General features: G+C 42.9%; 1 protein-coding gene across 2 annotated transcripts in view; it reads right to left on the bottom strand.

Annotated features, from left to right (window-relative positions):
- The window catches only part of LOC309547738 (ras GTPase-activating protein 4-like), a 227785-nt gene that overhangs the window by 113528 nt on the left and 94368 nt on the right, over window positions 1-19889 (bottom strand). For both annotated transcript variants that reach the window (XM_082247716.1, XM_082247715.1), the window contains exon 5: window positions 6101-6230. In XM_082247716.1, coding sequence (XP_082103842.1) covers window positions 6101-6230 — 130 coding nt within the window. The remainder of the gene's footprint in view (window positions 1-6100; window positions 6231-19889) is intronic.

Below are 19889 nucleotides of genomic sequence, written 5' to 3'. Positions count from 1 at the left end.
TTGCGATATTAATTAAAAAATGCGACAATTTTGAAAAAATAACAATATTTTTCTACTTTGACAGTTAAAAATATCCAATATATTCAATTTTTGACATATATTTAGGCCAAAATGTATTTAGCTACATGTCTTTGTCAAAAAAATTCTCAATGAGCGTATTTTTAACCGCTTTATGACCGGAAGGTTTTACCCCATTCCTGACCAGGCCATATTTTGCGATTCGGCACTGTTTTACTTTAACGGACAATTGCGCGGTCATGCAATTCTGTACCCTAATTTAATTTATGTCTTTTTTTCCCCCACAAATAGAGCTTCCTTTTGGTGGTATTTGATCACCTGTGTGATTTTTACTTTTTGCGCTATAAACAAAAAAAGAGCGACAATTTTGAAAAAATAACAATATTTTTCAAATTTTTTTAGATGAAATCCCCCCCCCCCCCCCCAAAATGTAAAAATCAAAATTTTTAATCATTTTAGGCCAATTTGTTTTCTGCTACATATTTTTGGTAACAAAAATCGCAATAACCGTATTTTGATTGGTTTGCGCAAAAGTTATTGCGTTTTCTAACTAAGGGAAAGATTTATGTCATTTTTGGACCCTTGACTGACATTTTTTACACTTTTGGGGATACCAGTGACATTACTACAGTAATCAGTGCTATACATATGCACGGTTACTGTAAAAATGACACTGGCAAGGAAGGGGTTCATTTTTATTGGTGATCAAGGGGTTAATGTATGCCTGGTGCTGGGGGGAGGTGACTGAGTGACACAGGGACAGATTGCTGAACCCTGCAATCTGACCCTGCCTGTCACAGAGGAGATCCGCCCGCTTTGTTTACACAAGCGGACGGATTTCCACACTCGATCCCCGACAATCGGGGAAGAGCAGCGGTGATCACCGCCGCTCCTCCCCTGGCCCGACTCCCGCTGTAACTTAATACAGTGGGAGCGAGCCTCCGGCGCCGCGCGCGCGCCGCCGAGAGAGGGGAATGTCTGGTGATGTAGGTCTACGTCACCAGACGATAACGAGCCACTTTGCCGCAGTACAGTCAACGTGACTGGTCGGCAAGTGGTTAAAAAATAATATACCCTCTGAAGCCTCTTTTATAACTCACCTAAGTGCGCTGTACATGTCCCTCTCTGCACCCCACTTCCAAGAGTGGCGACCAGTGGATCCAGCACTGCAGTCTATCTCCGCTGCCTCTATGTGATGTCATCATGTTTGGTTAACCAATAAGAAGTGTCTGGCTTGTGTGGACACCTAATAAAGGACAGCCCTACACTGCAGAGAAGATTAAGAAGACTCAGGACCTTGCACATCATGTAAACAGGAATATATAAGGAATATGTGAGTTTTGCGGGCATTTAGAATATAATGTATATAATGTTTTTTAACTAAATCAGCGATTAGTTGGTGGGTTGGGCATGGGGATGGCAGAAGAAAGAGGTCAGAGAGTTCAGCTTTTTTTGCCCTACGGTCGGGTAGAGCCTTAACTCTTGATTAACAACATATAAATTGCAGGAAATATATGAAACTATACATTCTTGTAGACAGGTAGAATGGTTACACCTAGTGGTAAATGGAGTAGTAGTCCATTATAATCCATTTTCTTCAATAAGAAGCAAGTAACCCAAGAAAGGAACCTCCTTTACACCCAAATGACTATTATTCATTCTAGCCTAGCATCTTTTAAGAGAAATACAAGTTTCCTAATTAAAAGAAAGATGGTGGTACCTTGAAGTTTACACAATACAATTACAAATGTAGAAAGAATATTCATAGATGTCTGGCAAGCACCAATTAGTGGGCACATGTAGGGACATAGCAAGCTATTATTTTTTCTTAAAAGGCTTCTAGGTGTTTCCTTTTTTTATTTTACACCACAGGCAATTGACCCAAATTTGTCCAAGTTTAAACATGTATGGAGAAAAGATTTTCTTATTTTAGTGGACTGCTGGTGGTGCTTGTTTAGAAAAAAAGTTAAAACATGTTTGGTTATTACACATCCTGATCTAACTGTCCGTCTCACTGCCTCTCTTCCACAAACTAGTCTACCTACCTCTTTCTCTCCCCTCCAAAATCGGGTCTCCTTCTATTATCCACAATCTGGTCTTATCAACACCTTTTTCACACTCTGCTCTTTTGTTACCCGTGTATTTTCACAAATGCGAGTTTGTGGCCTGTGAATTGTGACCTCTGCAGATTTGTTGCCTTCATATTGAAACAATTGACTGTTGCCTAGACTGAGGTAGGGTATTTTCAGGATTTTCATTTTTGTGCCAACATATTTTTAATTCAACCATTGTCTACAGAACCATATTACAAACATACAATGCTCAAGAAAAATTAAAGGAACACTTTGAAAACATATCAGATCTCAATGGGAAAAAAATATCATGCTGGATATCTATACTGATATGGACTGGGTAATGTTTTAGGAATGAAAGGATGCCACATAATTTGATGGAAATAAAAATAATCACCATACAGAGGGCTGAATTCAAACACACCCCAAAAATCAAAAACAAAAATTGATGCAGCAGGCTAGTCCATTTTGCTGACATTTCATTGCAGCTGCTCAAAATGGTGGTCAGAAGTTTGTATGGCGCCAACATGTTTGTATGCATGCCTGACAATGGCGGGGCATGCTCCTAATGAGACGACGGATGGTGTCCTGGGGTATTTCCTCCCAAATCTGGACCAGGGCATCACTGAGCTCCTGAAAAGACTGAGGTGCAACCTGGTGGCGTCGGATGGATCAAAACATAATGTCCCAGAGGTGTTCTATTGGATTTAGGCCATTCAATGGTATCAATTCTAGGGATAGACCGATATGTTTTTTTCAGGGCCGATACCGATATTTTGGTCACAACGTATCGGTATCGGCCGATATGGGCCGATATTTTGTACATTTAAAGTTTTGAAAAATAAAGACAATTTTTGACACAAATCTGGTACTGAACATGTTAATTTTTGTTTAATGCTTAATGGCTGGCCTGCTGGCACCCTATGGTGGGTGGGTGGCTGGCTGGCTGGCACCCTGTGGTGGGTGGCTGGCTTGCTGGCACCCTGTGGTGGATGGCTGGCTGGCACCCTGTGGTGGATGGCTGGCTGTCTGGCACCCTGTGGTGGGTGGCTGGCTGTCTGGCACCCTGTGGTGGGTGGCTGGCTGACACCCTGTGGTAGGTGGGTGGCTGGTACAGGGCCTGTCGGTGGCTGGCTGGTACAGTGCCTGTGGCTGGCTGGTACAGGGCCTGTGGGTGGCTGGCTGGTTCGCTGGTACAGTGCCTGTGGCTGGCTGGCTGGTACAGGGCCCGTGAATGTGGGTGGCTGGCTGGCACCGGGCTGCTGTGGGTCGGTGTATGACTGTGATACACTCCCGCAAGACTAGTCCCGACTCCAGACGAGGCTGTCCAAGGCGAGGGAGGCGGCCTAAGAAGGTAGAATGACGTCACAAAAATATCGGGAATATCGGCCAGTTCCGGGGAAAAGTGCATGTCGGCCCCCGATATATTGGCCTTGCCGATAATCGGTCTATCCCTAATCAATTCTTTCATCCTACAGGAAGTTGCTGCATACTGTCGCCAAATGAGGCCAGGCATTGTCATGCACCTGGAGGAACCCAGTACCCACTGCACCAGCGTAGGGTCTGACAAAGGGTCCAAGGATTTCATCCTGATAGCTAATGGCAGTTACGGTGACATTGTCTAGCCTGTAGAGTTCTGTGTGTACCTCCATGGATATGCCTCCACAGACAATTACTGACCCACCACCAAATCAGTCATGCTGAATGATGTTACAGTCAGCATAACATTCTCCACAGCTTCTCCAGACCCTTTCACGTCTGCCACATGTACTTAGGGAGAATCTGCACTCATCTGCGCAAAGCACAGGGTGCCAGTGGAGGACCTGCCAATTCTGGTGATTAATGGCAAATGCCAATTGAGCGCCATGGTGCTGAGTAGTGAGCCCTCAGGCCACCCACATTAAGTCTCTTTCTGATTGTTTGGTCAGAGACTTTCACACCAATGACCTGCTGGAGGTCATTTTGTAGGGCTCTGGCAGTGCTCATCCTGTTCCTCCTTGCACAAAGGAGCAGATATCGGTCCTGCTGATGGGTTAGCGACCTTCTTCGGCCTCGTCCAGCTATCTTAGAGTAACTGCCAGTCTCCTGGAATCTCCTCCATGCTCTTGAGACTGTGCTGGGAGACACAGCAAACCTTCTGGCAATGGCACATATTGATGTGCCATCCTGGAGGAGTTGGACTGCCTGTGCAACCTCCATAGGGTCCAGGTAATGCCTCATGCTACCAGTAGTGACACTGACCCTAGCCAAATGCAAAACTAGGGAAAAACAGTCTAAAAGGTAAGCAGGAAAAAAAATGTCAGTGGCCTCCACCTGTGAAACTATTCCTGTTTTGGAGGTCATCTCATTGTTGCCCATCCAGTGCACCTGTTTTTATTTAATTAACACCAAAGCAGCTGAAACTGATTAACAACCTCCTCTGCTACCTGACTGACCAGATCAATATCCCAGGAGTTAAATTGACTTGATGCTATACTCTGATATAAAAGTGATCCTTTTATTTTTTTGAGCAGTGTAATTTGCTGCAAGCTATCAAACTATGCCGCTATTATTTCTATATTTCAACCCTTATGTAAATCATGGTCTCTGTCTTATGTCTGGCTATCATTAGTTTTTGTTTAATTTCATGATTATACTGAAAACAGTTTTGATGTCCATGTTCTGCCCAATGCAAAGCTGTGTATTTGTAACAAAGCACAGAAACTGACTTGGTTTTGGCTTAAAATAGTTTTACTGCTGCCCCCATTTCAATAAATTATGACATTTTAGGATACACTATGCAGAGTAAACATATCATGAGAAAAATATGGAGGCTGCCACTGCTGATCCAGTCTTCCTAAAATGTTAATTGTGTGGCTCTAATGCGACCCTCTGGCTTTAATACCTTGAGTCCCTAAACCAGAAGTATGCGGATATGGGTTTGTCAATTTTCTCTGACTTTTCAGATCTGCACCTGGGTCACTGACTCTGCAAGTATTGCAGCAAGTTAGTCAGAATAACAGCCTGGTAAAAAGTCCATTAAGAAGAAAGTAAGCAATGGCATGTTGTATTAAGTTTATCTCAGGGCATGTTTATTGGGATGCTTGTTGGTAACTGAAATATGATAAAAAACACGGAGAAGACGGTAACAAACACTATGCTCATGTGCAGATAGGAGTAATCACTTTCCAGTCAAATATTATCTAAGGTTAAACTCCCCCATTCTAAGTCCCATTCTAAGTCCTATTCTAATTACCTTGTGAAGGTAAGATGTCCATACTTACCTATGCTAAAGGCCACTCCGATCTGGTCACATGATCGGCTCCCAGTGGCCAGTGTAGAGGAGGGACAGATGACAACAGATGCCCCATAGTAAGCCTACGGGTGACGAAACTGCACAGGCATTGCAACTGCTGTTGCCAATCTCTCCTCTTCACTGAAGTCGGCCACTGGGGAGATAATGGCACAAGACCAGAGCGCCTTCAGAATAGGTAAGCATAGACATCTTTCCTTAGTATTGTTAGTAGTTAGTATAGGGCTTAGAATGTGGGTGGGAGAAGGTTTAAGCTTAGATAGTATTTGACTGGACTTCTACTTTACGTAATTTAATCATTTTGAACATAAAACAAAACTGATATAACTGCTTTCAACCTAACGCCCCCTATACAGCTGCTCTAGACATTCAAACAGCACACTGAGGGCTGGAATATGGACAATGGGACTATCACTACTAATGTTCATTCTGAAAATGCAAATTTTCTGGCATGTTTACCCTGTTTCCTCAATAATGTGCATCCCTTAAATGGAACAAGTATACAAGTAAAGATATCTTACTTTACAGATATGCATATTTGTTCCTGGTCAGTGATTAAAACTTGACGGAACCCAGTTAGTTAGTATATTAGCCAGAAAATGAGCATCTGCAGCTTATACTGCTTTATCAAAGCTTAACTCCATAAAAGTGACAGCAGGATTAAATGCAGAAAAGACAAGTACCCCTACGTTGTTGACAGATCACAACTAAATCTTACCTTGCTTCAAAAACAATGCAGCGCAGTTTACGAGACAATTCGCTGCTTAATATTTCAATTTTGAGGTGAATTTCTCCTTGAACTTCTTCATCAGGATCAATTTCTGTTAAATTCATCCATCCATTGTATCCTACACAAAACACAATATTACTCATTGAACTAGGTTTTAACCTTCAAATGCTTAATTTCCATTTGTTTGCTACTTAAAAACCAACTAGTTCAGCATGGCAGTGGCAAAAAGAACTGAACCGCATCAAGATGAACTGAGTCTGAAGTATAGGGCATGGACCCATATTGCACAAGTTGCACAAGTGTGAAAGGGGCCTAAAATGAATAAAGCTTCTGCAGTTAGCCTGGTCATGACCATAGCATTTAAATAAGCTGCCATAGTCACACATCATATTCACAAAAGACAAGTCACATCAGTTTGGGATTTTTTTCCTTTAGTGCAGCGTACCAGGAGGTGGAGATTGTGGTTTCCAAGTTATTGGAGGTTTAAACACCTAGCAACCCCTTCATGCCACTCTAAAACGCTCAGCTAGATTTTTACTGGGGTGTAAAAGTAAATTGTTGGTTATACTGTATATACTGCGTGACTAAACCCAAAGAAAAGTTTTCCTCATATTTTCCCCTCGTGAGACCACTGAGTCTAAGGGGGAATCACTTCACACACTTTATTCTTTCAAGTTTTTTTCATGAGATGGTATAACTATGCAGGTTATGCTGAGAAGTGACTAAGGGAATAAAAATGTAAAGGCTTCCTACAACAGAAGATTTGCACATGTCTCCTTTCATTGCCTATCCCAAAATAAGGGAGTTTTTCCTTATTTCAGAACAATGGGCAGAGACATGCAAATTATTTCTTTATGTCCCATCAGCCAAATGCACATCCAAAACCACTAGTGTATAGAGGAAACATAGCCTATTATTAGAGCCATTAAATCAAAACTACAGTACATACAGCTGATTCAGGGTTTTTTGCCCATCATAAATACAATGTATGGAAATCATGGCCTTTATTGAGTAGGTTTCTTTTTTTTTTTTTTTTTTTTTTTTATGTGACACTGGGGATGATTTACAAAAAACTGGAGCATGCAAAATCTGGTGTAGCTCTCTCTGCATGGTAGTCAATCAGCTTCTAACAGCTTGTTCAATTAAGCTTGAAAAAAAACCCTGGAAGATGATTGGCTTCTATGCCGAGCTACACCATATTTTTTATGCTCCAGTTTTAGTAAATCAACCCCACTGTTACTTGAAAGGGTTTCTCTTATAAATGAAGGTAATTTCACGGCTCGCTTCCTCCAGCGCGGCTCCTGTCACACTCATGGTCAGGAACCAGCCAGCAGCACCCACCAGCAGTACCAGCCAGCAGTAAAAGCAGCAGTACCCCCCAGCATTACCTATGAGCAATACAAGCCAGCAGTACCAGCCAGTAGTACCCACCAGCAGTACATGCCAGCAATACAAGCCAGCAGTACCAGCCAGCATTACCGCCAGAAATACAAGCCAGCAGTACCTGCCAGCAGTACCCGCCAGCAGTACCCGCCAGAAATACAAGCGAACAGTACCAGTCAGCAGTACCCACCAGCAGTACCAGCCAGCAGTACCCACCAACAGTACTCACCAGCAGTACCCGCCATCAGTACCATCCAACAGTACCCACCAGCAGTACCAGCCAGCAGTACCAGCCAGCAGTACCAGCAAGCCATACCCGCCACCAGTACCAGACAGCAGTACCCGCCAGCAGTACCAGCCAGTAGTACCCACCAACAGTACTCACAAGCATAACCAGCCAATATTACCCACCAACAGTACCCACCAGCATAACCAGCCACCAGTACCCACCAACAGTAAAAGCCAACAGTACCCACCAGCACTTCCCACTAACAGTATCAGCCAGCAGTACCCATCAGCAGTACCCACCAGCAGTACCCACCAGTAGTACCCACAAGCAGTACAAGCCAGCAGTTCCCACCAACAGTACCTGCCAGCAGTACCAACCAGCAGTACCAGCCTGCAGTACCCACCAACAGTAGCCACAAGCAGTACCAGCCAGCAGTACCTACCAACAGTACCGGCCAGCAGTACCCACCGGCAGTACCAGCCAGCAGTACCCACCGGCAGTACCAGCCAGTAGTACCCACCACCAGTACCAGCCAGCAGTATCCCCCAGCAGTATCCACCAACAGTACCTGCCAGCAGGACCCACCAGCAGTACCAGCCAGCAGTACACACCAACAGTACCTGCCAGCAGTACAAGTCAACAGTACCCACCAGCAATTCCCACTAGCAGTATCAGCCACTAGTACCAGTCAGCAGTACCCACCAGCAGTACCCGCCAGCAGTACCAGCCAGCAGTACCCACCAGCAGTACCCACCAACAGTACCCACCAGCGGTTTAGACATTAATGGCTGTGTGTTAAGTTATTTTGAGATGACAGCAAATTTACACTGTTATACAAGCTGTACACTCACTGCTTTACCTTGTATCAAAGTGTAATTTCTTCAGTGTTGTCACATGAAAAGATATAATAAAATATTTACAAAAATGTGAGGAGTGTACTCACTTCTATGAGATATTGTATATACATGTATACACACTTTTTTTTTTTTGAGGTGGGGGGGGATCTTGGGTGAGTTCCCAAACTTTTTTTTCCCAAGACTTGACCCCTGCTCTGCACTCTGCATTAATGTCTGAGGTAAATGTTTAGTGTGTTTGCAGCATACAATTGGTGTCCGGCTCAGGGTGCACGGGGGTTGTTCCTATATGCAAGTCTTTTTTCTTTCAGTAAATAAACGTGAATGAAGCTAGCTACAAATTATTTAGATATTTGTTTCCTTGGGAAATTAAAATGTACACTGAGATAGAGCTGGTTATCAACTGAGCTAACTTTGAGCCACATCACCTCTCAGGTGCCATTCAATATAGGCAAGGCCAAGGACAGGTGTTGGCCCTAAATAAGTGTACAGATGTCTATTTCCATCCACTGTTTTGTAATATATATTGAAATTAGTACTTGCTCCTCATGATATTGTGCTTTAATGATTACCAAATATGAAATTTAGCAGTGGGCTCTTACTTTTTTAGGGCTTATTCACACCAGAATGCGGTGTGGGAAACCCACATTCTGTCCACGTTTCCCACACCTCTTTCAAAATGCACTCAGTGAGGTTTGATTACTAAAGCGGGAGAGTGCAAAATCAGGCTCACTTCTGCATAGAAACCAATCAATTTCTAACCTCAGCTTGTTCAATTAGGCTTTGGCAATAAAACAGCATAGGCCGTGGCTTTTTTGTGCCAGGTCTCTCGCTCATATGGTGATTATCATATGGTGGTTTGATGCATGATATTGATTCAATTGCCTGGATAATACATGAATAAAGGTTCCATGTGGTACAGCTTTCAGCATTTCTCGTGAACAAACGACCCTTATGTCTTAGATGCTCAACTTTTAAAAACTGATGTTCCCTAAATCCTGCCTTATCCCCGTTCTTTTACAGTATCAGATTGTTGACGCACTCACTTTACATTTGGGGAGCAACATTTGTACAAAGTGTATTGATATTTTATGTTTACACTTAATTTTTGCATCGCTTTTACTTCTCTTGTTATATTGAAAAATTTCAATAAAATTTCAGAAGAAAAAAATATTTATAAAAGAAAAAGGTGCTGAAAATGGACGCGATTTTGGAGTGACGTGATTTTGCGGCAATTTTAAGTGATTTTGCTGTGTTTATGGTTTGTTTTTCATAGATCATGTGACTCAAAAACCCCATCAAAAAGGCGATTTTGGCGTGACGTGATTTTGCAGCAATTTTTAGTGATTTTGCTGTGTTTATGGTTTGTTTTTCATAGATCATGTGACTCAAAAACCACATCAAAAATGTAACACAGGTGCGTTTTTGATGCGTTCTTGCTGCATTTTTAATGCGGTTCAATGGAGGTTTGTTTTTGGTGTGTTTTTTCAACTGACCAAAAGTGATTTTTAACACAACAATAGAAGCGCAGCGGGCCAGTGCGAAGACTTACATAGAATTTGAAGGGATACATTTTTCTGAGCTTTTCTTGAGCTAAAGGTGCCAATAATAGCCGACAATAAATTCATATTCATTTAAATTCATGGTATGAATTAAAAAGTTGAATATAATACAATTCTATATAAAAAAAAAATATATATATATATATATATATATATATATATTTTTTTTTTTTTTTAAATGTGTTTATTTATTTATTTATATATATATATATTTTAAAAACTGTCATTTTCAGTTTTGGATTTCGGCCAATTGCATCCTGCATTTTCGGTTTCAGAACCATAATTTCCATTCGGCGCACCTTTATTTTCAGTCCACTGCTTCTTGCTAACTCTGTTTTTGGGGGTGATTTGGAACCTATTTTAAGATCTTATTGCTGTCTGTGTCACCACTGAGGAGATTTTTCCTCACATAGGAAATAAAGGAGACCTGTCTATTACAGACAAGCCATAAACCTCTGTACATGGTTCTAACCTTTCTCTACAAACCTCCCACTTAGTATGTCATTATGCACCTATATTTGTATAAGGACCCATTCACACTTGCCCACACACTAAACTGTTCCTGTTCAGCTGTCCACTTTGAGCTGCAGTGACATGCCGCATGGGGTGGTGTGATGCACATTTTACCACATCACACAACTGTGGTTTTGCAAACTGTATTTGAAGTGTACAAAGTGACACTTCATCCATTTCACTGGAAAACAGCGTGGTGCCTTGCCCCGTCTGTGCAGTGTTACGTGGTACCATCCACTGAGGTGCGAGATTATGCAACTTATCTGCATTTTATTACATCTCACTGCACCACACCACACCACCAGGCTGTGTTGTAGTGAGAATGGAGCACATAGAAAACAATTGTTTTCTATGTGCCCTATCTGTGACTGGTGTTCTTCCAGTGCAGAAAAATGCCAGTCACTGCTCTAGAATGAATGGGCCCTAAGGGACAGAAAATATCTCTGCAGTGTGGATCCTCCTAGGTCTGCACCATGTTCTCCCTCTCAGTTGACTAACAGCTGCATTTAGTAAAGGAGTCTATTCATGCTGGCTGCTGGGAGATCTATTGTTGCAGGGGTTGATCTATTTTATTGAGGTATTGTTTTTGGCGGGAAGTCTATTGTTGCATAGGGGACCTATTGTTGCTGGGGAGGGGGGTCTTTTTGTGGGGGGTCTATTGCTGCTGGCTGCAGGGAATCAATTTTACTGCTTCCCTTGTAATCATTAACAAATTCCATATAAATTACGTAGCACCACAAAATGATACTCAGTTCTGTTTTTTTCCAAAAGGTGATGGGTGGAACCAAGGGATGGTGCTCGGAGTTGGGTAGGGGGCGAAGAAAAGCAGTGACTTAGAAGGAGGGGAGGGGGGTACCTGCACCTATTCTCCAAGAAAAAAAGCCATGGATGTATTTATTTACATTGGAAATATTTTAGCTTTAAAGACCTGACAAGAAGTAAGGGGGGGGGGACTCCCCAAAGGAGACACAGACAGCAATAAAAGCATGACAGACATTCTAATTCTCCCCATACCCCCATACCATTAAAAGACATTAATGCTGCATTTACACTGCCCTGTTGCAAAAATGGCGCGTTGCGTTTTTGATGTGTTTTTGCCACATTTGCATTGCATTTTTTCCCCTGGACATGTGACGGGACAAAGCACTTCCCAAAGATGCATTCCGTTTTTGATGTATTTTTGCTGTGGTTTCTATTCATTTCAATGGAGAAGTGAAGTGTGTTTTTGGTGCATTTTTTTTTTTTGTAACCACACCAAACATGCACCAAAAATGCAGCAAGCAGGACTTTTAAAGAAGCAACTGAAATGAGAAACTTTTCGACACTGCAATTAGAAGTACAATATTGTCATTTACCGCACTGGAAGCTGTTCAATAAAAACAAAGCTTCCAGTTCCAAAAGCCTGTAATATTCTCAGAAAACAGTTTGTCCAGCTCTGATGTGTATGATAATAACCTACTGTAGCATGCTGCACCTATCAGTGAACTATCCAAAAGAAATGTCATGCTCATAGAAAGAAATATGGATAGCATAATCTCTTCTAATTCACCAGGGCCACTGAAGTGGCATTTATTATAAAAAAAAAAAAAAACACACATATATAATATATATATATATATATATATATATATTATTTAACCACTTCTGGACCGGAAGGACTTAATGACCAGGCCATTCTTTTGGTGGTATTTGATCACCTGTGCGATTTTTATATTTTGCGATATTTTTAGATTTTTATATTTTGCGGTTTAAACAACAAAAGAGCGACAATTCTGAAAAAAAAAAAAAAACAATATTTTTCAAATTCTGCTATATAACATTCCCCCCCCCCCCCCCAAAAAAAAAAGAAAAATGTAAAAATCAAATGTTTTCATCCTTTTAGGCCAATTTGTATTCTGCTACATATTTTTGGTAACAAAAATCGCAATTGCTCAAAAGTTATCGCATTTACAAACTAGGGGAAATATTTATGTCATTTTTATTTAATTTTTTTATTTTTTACTAGTAATGGAAGCGATCTGCGATTTTTAGCGGGACTGCGACATTGTGGCGGACAGATCGGACCCCTAACTGACATTTTTGACACTTTTGTGGAGACCAATGACATTACTACAGTAATCAGTGCTAAAAATATGCACCGTTACATTGACATTGACAATGACATTGGCAGGGAAGGGGTTACCCTAATGGGTGATCAAAGGGTTAAATATGAGCCTAGGGGAGTTTACTAGCTGTGGGGGTTGGGGCTTGTGAATTGACCATAGAGACCTGTGATCCCATATAGAAGGATCACAGGCACTCTGTGATCACTTTAGAGAGAAGAACGGTCAGCTGTGTTTACAACTGCTGACCGTTCTTCTCTCTCAGCAGGGAGCGATCGCGGTTGCCTGGCAGCAATTGCGGCCACCGGCCCAGTGCATGGGCATCCCCGTTGCCTAGTGGGGGCAGAAGTGCGCCGCCAGCAGGGTGCACTCGCCCCCTAGCACCAAGCATGCGACCGACGTAGGGCTACGTCAGTTCGCGCAGAAGGGCCAGCCTGCCGCAGTTAATGTGCGGTGGGCGGTCCAGAAGCAGTTAAAAAAAATATACAGTATCCCACAAAAGTGAGTACACCCCCTACATTTTTGTTAATATTTTATTCTATCTTTTCATGTGACAACACCGAAGAAATGACACTTTGCTACAATGTAAAGTAGTGAGTGTACAGCTTGTATAACAGTGTAAATTTGCTGTCCCCTCAAAATAACTCAACAAACAGCCATTAATGTCTAAACTGCTGGCAACAAAAGTGAGTACACCTCTAAGTGGAAATGTCCAAATTAGGCCCAATCAGCCATTTTCTCTCCCCGGTATCATGCTACTCTTTAGTGTTACAAGGTCTCAGGTGTGAATGGGGAGCAGGTGTGTTAAATTTGGTTTATAGCTCTCACTCTCTGAGACTGGTCATTGGAAGTTCAACATGGCACCTCATGGCAAAGAACTCTCCAAGGATCTGAAAAAAAGAATTGTTGCTCTACATAAAGATGGACTAGGCTATAAAAAGATTGAGATTAAAACTTAGCTGCAGCATGGTGGCCAAGACCATACAGCGGTTTAACAGGACAGGTTCCACTCAGAACAGGCCTCGCCATGGTCGACCAAAGAAGTTAGATGTGGTGACTGCATTTTAGGGATCGACCGATTATCAGCACCACCGATATATTGGGGGCAGATATGCACTTTCCCCGATATATCGGAATCAGCCCCTGAGGTTACCGATATTGCCGGTATTTCGGGAAAGTGCTTGTGATGCCTGGAGCTAGAGGCATGACCCTGGTACCGGCGTCCATAGCCGACGGTCGGCTGTCTTGTAATGACAACCGATGCGGCTGAGGAGTAGCTCAGTGGTTATTACAAGGAGCAGGAGGGGACGCCCCCGCCGCCTTTCTCCCACTGGGAGACCCGGGCATCCTACCTGCACGGCTGCCGAAGACCCGATCAAAGCCGCATTTGGCTCTGATCGGGTCTTCATGTAAAAAACTCGGAAGTGATGTCATGACATCACTTCCGGGTACTCTGCGCCACATTAAAAAAACTGACAGCATTCAAAACAGCTAAACTTGGCGTTTTGGATGCTTTTCAGTGCCGAAGAGGGGTTTGGGGTCTTTTAGACCCCCAGATCCCTCCATAAGGAGTACCTGGGGTAAAAAAAAAAATATATACATTTTTTTACATGTCCGATACCGATATCTGATGACCAAAATATTGGTATCAGTATTGGCATTAAAAAAACGATATTGGTCGATTTTTTTTATTATCACCTGGTGAATTAGCCAGTAATGCTTCCTGTTCCTAAGGTGGCTAAGCTTAGCCCTCCACTGTATCCATGGAGGAGCAATAAAGCCTTGGACAGCTGCATTGTCTGTCTGTGAAAAAAGTAGTAGTAGATGGACTAGTAGATTTAAATAAATGTTACATAACTTACTGACAAATGAAAGCCTAAATCCAGCTAACACTGTTACTATATCCAGCCTAAATACAGCTAACACAGGCAACTACAGAAACCTTTTTTGTGATAAAGGTTTTACATAAATGAATAAAAGCTGACCAACCCTGTAACTGCCACTTTTGCTTTACAGGTTGATCTGTTAAAGAAGTGGAAAAATAAGAGAAATGGTTGCATGCGTGCAGCAGACCTGAATGGCAGTGCTTTAGGTCTGCTATGAACACCCTGGGCATCCTGACCACCCCAACCAAAGCTATTTTAAGCTGACTGCTTTCAAACCTATACCCTGCTGCACTGGAACATGATGGGACCTTTACTGGGCCATGGGCCAGGCTGAGAAAAACAAACAAGCTGCACATGAACCACTATGTCCAATGTAGAGTAAAGCTGGATACACACTATTCAACTGTTGTGGTTAGATTTCCTTCAGATTTACCTTTTCTATGTAGTGCAAGGGCCTGCCAGATTGCATACAAATTGAAAGTATTTAGGTTTGACCTCATATTATATGGTTTTGGTAAGTCTAAAGGAAAAAGTCTTCAGAAAATCTTATAGTGTGTATGGCCCATAACTGTCAAGATAGCACCAGTTCAGCCTGAGGATGAAACCATGTGGCACTCTTTGGAGGGCTCTAATATCTCCTCAAGCTTCCAACTTCTTCCCTCTGTTTTTTAGCCTCCCAATTTTAAAGTCTCATTTTTGTAAAGCTTAAAATACCAAACATTTTGTACTTACCGGCAAGGGCGTCCGCAGAACTTTTTTCAGGGGGGGGGCATCATTTGAAGGTCACCCATGCTCCACCCCTTTTCAACAATGCCATGAAGGGGAGGGGCTTAGTCAGTATACTTATTTTGAGAATTTATTTTTAAAGAGAAAACAGCAGAATTTATTTTTAAACACTTTAGCCCTGGAAGATTTGGCTGCTCAATGACCAGGTCAGGCACTGCGCCAGGAACTGCGCGAATTTAACTGACAATTGCGCGGTCATGCAATGCTGTACCCAAATAAAATTTACGTCCTTTTTTTCCCACAAACAGAGCTTTCTTTTGGTGGCATTTGATCCCCTCTGCGCTTTTTATTTTTTTGCGATATTAATAAAAAAAGAGCAAAAATCAATGTAATTCTAAATCCATCCTTAACACCTCTCTAATAGAAGCTAATTACAAGGTATTTTTGAGATGGTACATGGTCCCGGTCAGGCTGGGTGCAGCGGTCCGCACTGCGTCTCCCAACTGTTTTCGGGGATGTGGTCTGGCAGGCACGGTGCTCCATATTTGGTGGACCTGTTCTAAGGTGCGCCGATTCTGGATTCGTGTTTATAATTTCATTTACTCATTGACGCAAGTCAACTTGACCAAGGATCCCCTGCAAGCTCTCCTGGGTAAACCGATAGCAGGGATTCCTAAGCATAACAAACGCCTTATAGCTTTCGTGTTTATAGCGGCCAAGATTGCAATCGCACGATCCTGGCGCACCTCAGTAGTGCCGTTCGAGCTGCTCAAAGCCAAGCTGTCTTGGATTATGATAAATGAACGGATGGTAGCCATATTGAATGATAAGATGAAAATATTTGACAAGACCTGGGACCCGTGGATCCGCTATTTGGCAGGCCCCTCTTAGGGGGATTTTTTCCGGCTCTTTACTATTGCCGGACCGCACGCTCCGGGGACTCGTTCCCTGGGAGGGTGCTGGACCTGGATGTCGACTTTTTTCCTTCTTACCCAGCCGCCGCTGCTCTCCTTGTCTTCCCTTCCTTTCTTCCCTTTTCCCTTTCTCTGCTTTCTCTTTTCTTTTGTTGTGTATTGATGGCGGGATGTCGTATTTTGTAGTAAGGTCCATGAGACTGTGGGTGGGGGTCAGGTTCCGCTTCCCCCTGGGGGCGCAGTGTGTTCCCGTAAGGGGCGCCCGGGGGGGGGGGCCTGGACGGCCCGCTCCTTTAAGCACTGAAGAGAGCGATCAGTACCTGCTTCACACTGGTTTGACTGCCATTGTTATTTGGTTTTTTCTCGACTCCTGCTATCCACAATATTTACTTGTACACATTTAATGCTTTCAGCACCATGTGCTCCATGTTGTTTTCAATGTCTATGGTTGGGCCATTTTGGCTCGTTATACTCTGTTGTACTTTTTCTAAAAATCAATAAAAATTATTGAAAATTAAAAAAAGAGCAAAAATTTTGTGAAAAATTGACATTTTCTACTTTGACTGTTCAAAAATATCCAATATATTAAATTTTTGTTATATCTTTAGGCCAAAATGTATTTAGCTACATGTCTTTGACAAAAAAATTCTCAATGAGCATATTTTTATCCACTTTAACCACTTAAGCCCCGGAGGATTTGGCTGCTAAAGGACCAGGGGTTTTTTTGCGATTTTTTACTGCGTGACTTTAACGGACAATTGCGCGGTCGTGCGACGCTGTACCTAAACGAATTTGACGTCCTTTTTTTCCCACAAACAGAGCGTTCTTTTGGTGGTATTTGATCACCTGTGCGATTTTTTGATCACGCGCTATAAACAAAAAAAGAGCGTAAATTTTGCAAAAATAACAATATTTTTCACATTTTTTTATATGAAATTCCCCAAAAAAAAAAGTAAAAATCAAAATTTTTTAACATTTTTCGGCCAATTTGTTTTATGCTACCTATGTTTGGTAAAAAAAATCGCAAAAAGCGTATTTTGATTGGTTTGCGCAAAAGTTATCGCGTTTACTAACAAAGAGAAAGATTTTTGTCATTTTTGGTGTTTTTTTTTTTAACGCGTAATGGCGGCGATCTGCGATTTTTTTTTCGGTACTGCGACATTGCGGCGGACAGATCGGACCCTTGACTGACATTTTTGACACTTTTGGGGTTACCAGTGACATTACTGCAGTAATCAGTGCTATACATATGCACTGTTACTGCAAAAATGACACTGGCAGGGAAGGGGTTAACTTTATTGGACAGGGAGGGGTTAAGTGTGTCCTAGGGGCGTGCTTTCTACTGTGTAGGGACATTGCTATTGGTGTAAAAGCAAAGATCAACCGTTCTACATAGTAGAACGGTCAGAGCTTTACTTTTACACAGGGAGAACTGACAGGCAGCTTGTTTACACAAGCTGCTCTGTCTTTCTCCCTTCACAGAAGCGATCGCAGTGTGACTGGCGGACATCGAGTCCGCCGGTCACGCGCACTGACTTGCCTGTGAACGAGCCGCGGCGGGCGCGCGCCTCGGCGGGCGCGCGCCCGCTCGCTATAGGCTCGCAAGTCAGTGACAGGCGAGTGACGTACCGATACGTCACTCTGCCTGGCCGGGGCTGACCGCCGCAGTATATAGTCGTGCGGCGGTCGGCAACCGGTTAAGACCGTAAGATTTTACCCCCTTCCTGACCAGGCCATATTTTGCGATTCGGCACTGCGTTAAGTTAACGGACAATTGCGCGGTCATGCGACATTGTACCCAAATTAAATTATGTCCTTTTTTCCCCCCCACAAATAGAGCTTTCTTTTGGTGGTATTTTTTGAAAAAAAGAGCAACAATTTAAAAAAAAAAACTATTTTTCACATTCTGCTATATAATATAATATATATTCCCCCCGAAAAAATGTATAAATCAAAATTTTTTAACATTTTAGGCTAATTTGTTTTCTGCTACATATTTTTGGTAAAAAAAATCGCAATAAGCTTATTTTGATTTGTTTGCGCAAAAGTTATTACGTTAACTAACTACGGGGAAGACTTGTCATTTTTATTGTTTTTTTTTTTTTTTTACTAGTAATGGCGGCGATTTGCAATTTTTTTGCGGGACTGCAACATTGCGGTGGACAGATCGGACCCCTAACTGACATTTTTTACACTTTTGGGAGGACCAGTGACATTACTACAGTAATCAGTGCTAAAAATATGCACTGTTACTGTAATAATGACACTGGCAGGGAAGGGGTTAACACTGTTGGTGATCAAGGGGTTAAATGTATGCCTCATGCTTACTGAGGTGTGTGAGAGGAGGGGGTTCTGTGACACAGACAGAGATCGCAGGTTCACCTATGCTGAATCCTGTGATCTCTCCCTGTCTGTCACAGAGAAGATCTGCCCGCTTTGTTTACACAAGCGGGCAGATCTTCTCACACTTTCCCCGACGATCGGGGAGGAGAGGCGGTGATCATCATCTCTCCTCCTCTGCTGTGTCTAAACACAGCGGGAGCGAGCCTCCGGCGCCGAGACAGCTAGGAGTCCAGTGACGTAGGTCTACGTCGCTGGACCCAGGGATGCCACTGTGCCGCAGTAGTAGCACAGCGAGCAGTCCTAAAGTGGTTAAACCATTTATTAACCTAAAAAAAAAAAAAAAATGATTGTTCCCTTAAAGCATGTTATACAGCACAGTGCTTTGCTGTGTAATTTGGCCCCTTGTATCACCTGAAATACCTGGCTTATCCTGCCTGGCTACGTCCTCCCATCTGTAAACTGACCACGGTATACCATGGCTGCTGAGCCCTGACACTGTGGTCAGTTTACATGCCTCCTGTCCTCCTCTGTCCCTGCCTGTCTGCTCCTGTGTCAGTGCCTGCCCCCCTCTCCTCCTGCTGCTGTAGTTTCATTTAAAGTTCATTTAAAGTTTAATTTAAAGTATCCTGTCTACAGTCTGTTTTATAATCCTGTGTGCCCCTGTGTCTGTGTTTTATAAAAATAAACCATTCTTTACAAGTTTTCAGAGCGCCACTCATCACTCACGTGACCCACCGCCTCTCTCCTCCTCTCCCCCTCCCCTCCCAACTGACATCAGTGAGGAATCCTCGGCCCGCCCGTTGCAGGCAGCTGTCAGACGGGGAGAGGAGAGAGCCGACGGGTCACGTGAGCGGTGCTCAGCCCTCTGAAAACTGGTAAAGAACGTTTTATTTTTTAAAACACATACACAGGCACACAGGATTATTAAACAGACCAGACAGGATGGTATAAAGTGGCTTAACAACCACTTGAAAGGGGAAGTTGAGATCCCAGGGGGGCATTTTCCCCCCTTGCCCCTAACTGCGGTCACCCATGCTTACTGGCCCTGTGTAATAATTTTGCACAGAGCAGCCTGGGTCCTCCTCTACTCAGGTCCCTCTTTGGTGCTTCTGGCCCCTCCCTCCTGTTTTGTTCCCTCATAGCAAGCAGCTTGCTATGGGGGCACCCAAGCTGAGCCACAGCGCCCTGTGTCCATTTAGACATGGAGACCCCATTTCTCTCCTCATTGGCTGACTGATTTTGATTGACAGCAGCAGGAGCCAATG

Source organism: Pelophylax lessonae (assembly GCF_965119305.1).
Source record: "Pelophylax lessonae genome assembly, chromosome: 2".
In the NCBI taxonomy this organism is placed as follows: Eukaryota; Metazoa; Chordata; class Amphibia; order Anura; family Ranidae; genus Pelophylax; species Pelophylax lessonae.
This window is presented reverse-complemented; position numbering and strand designations above follow the sequence as displayed.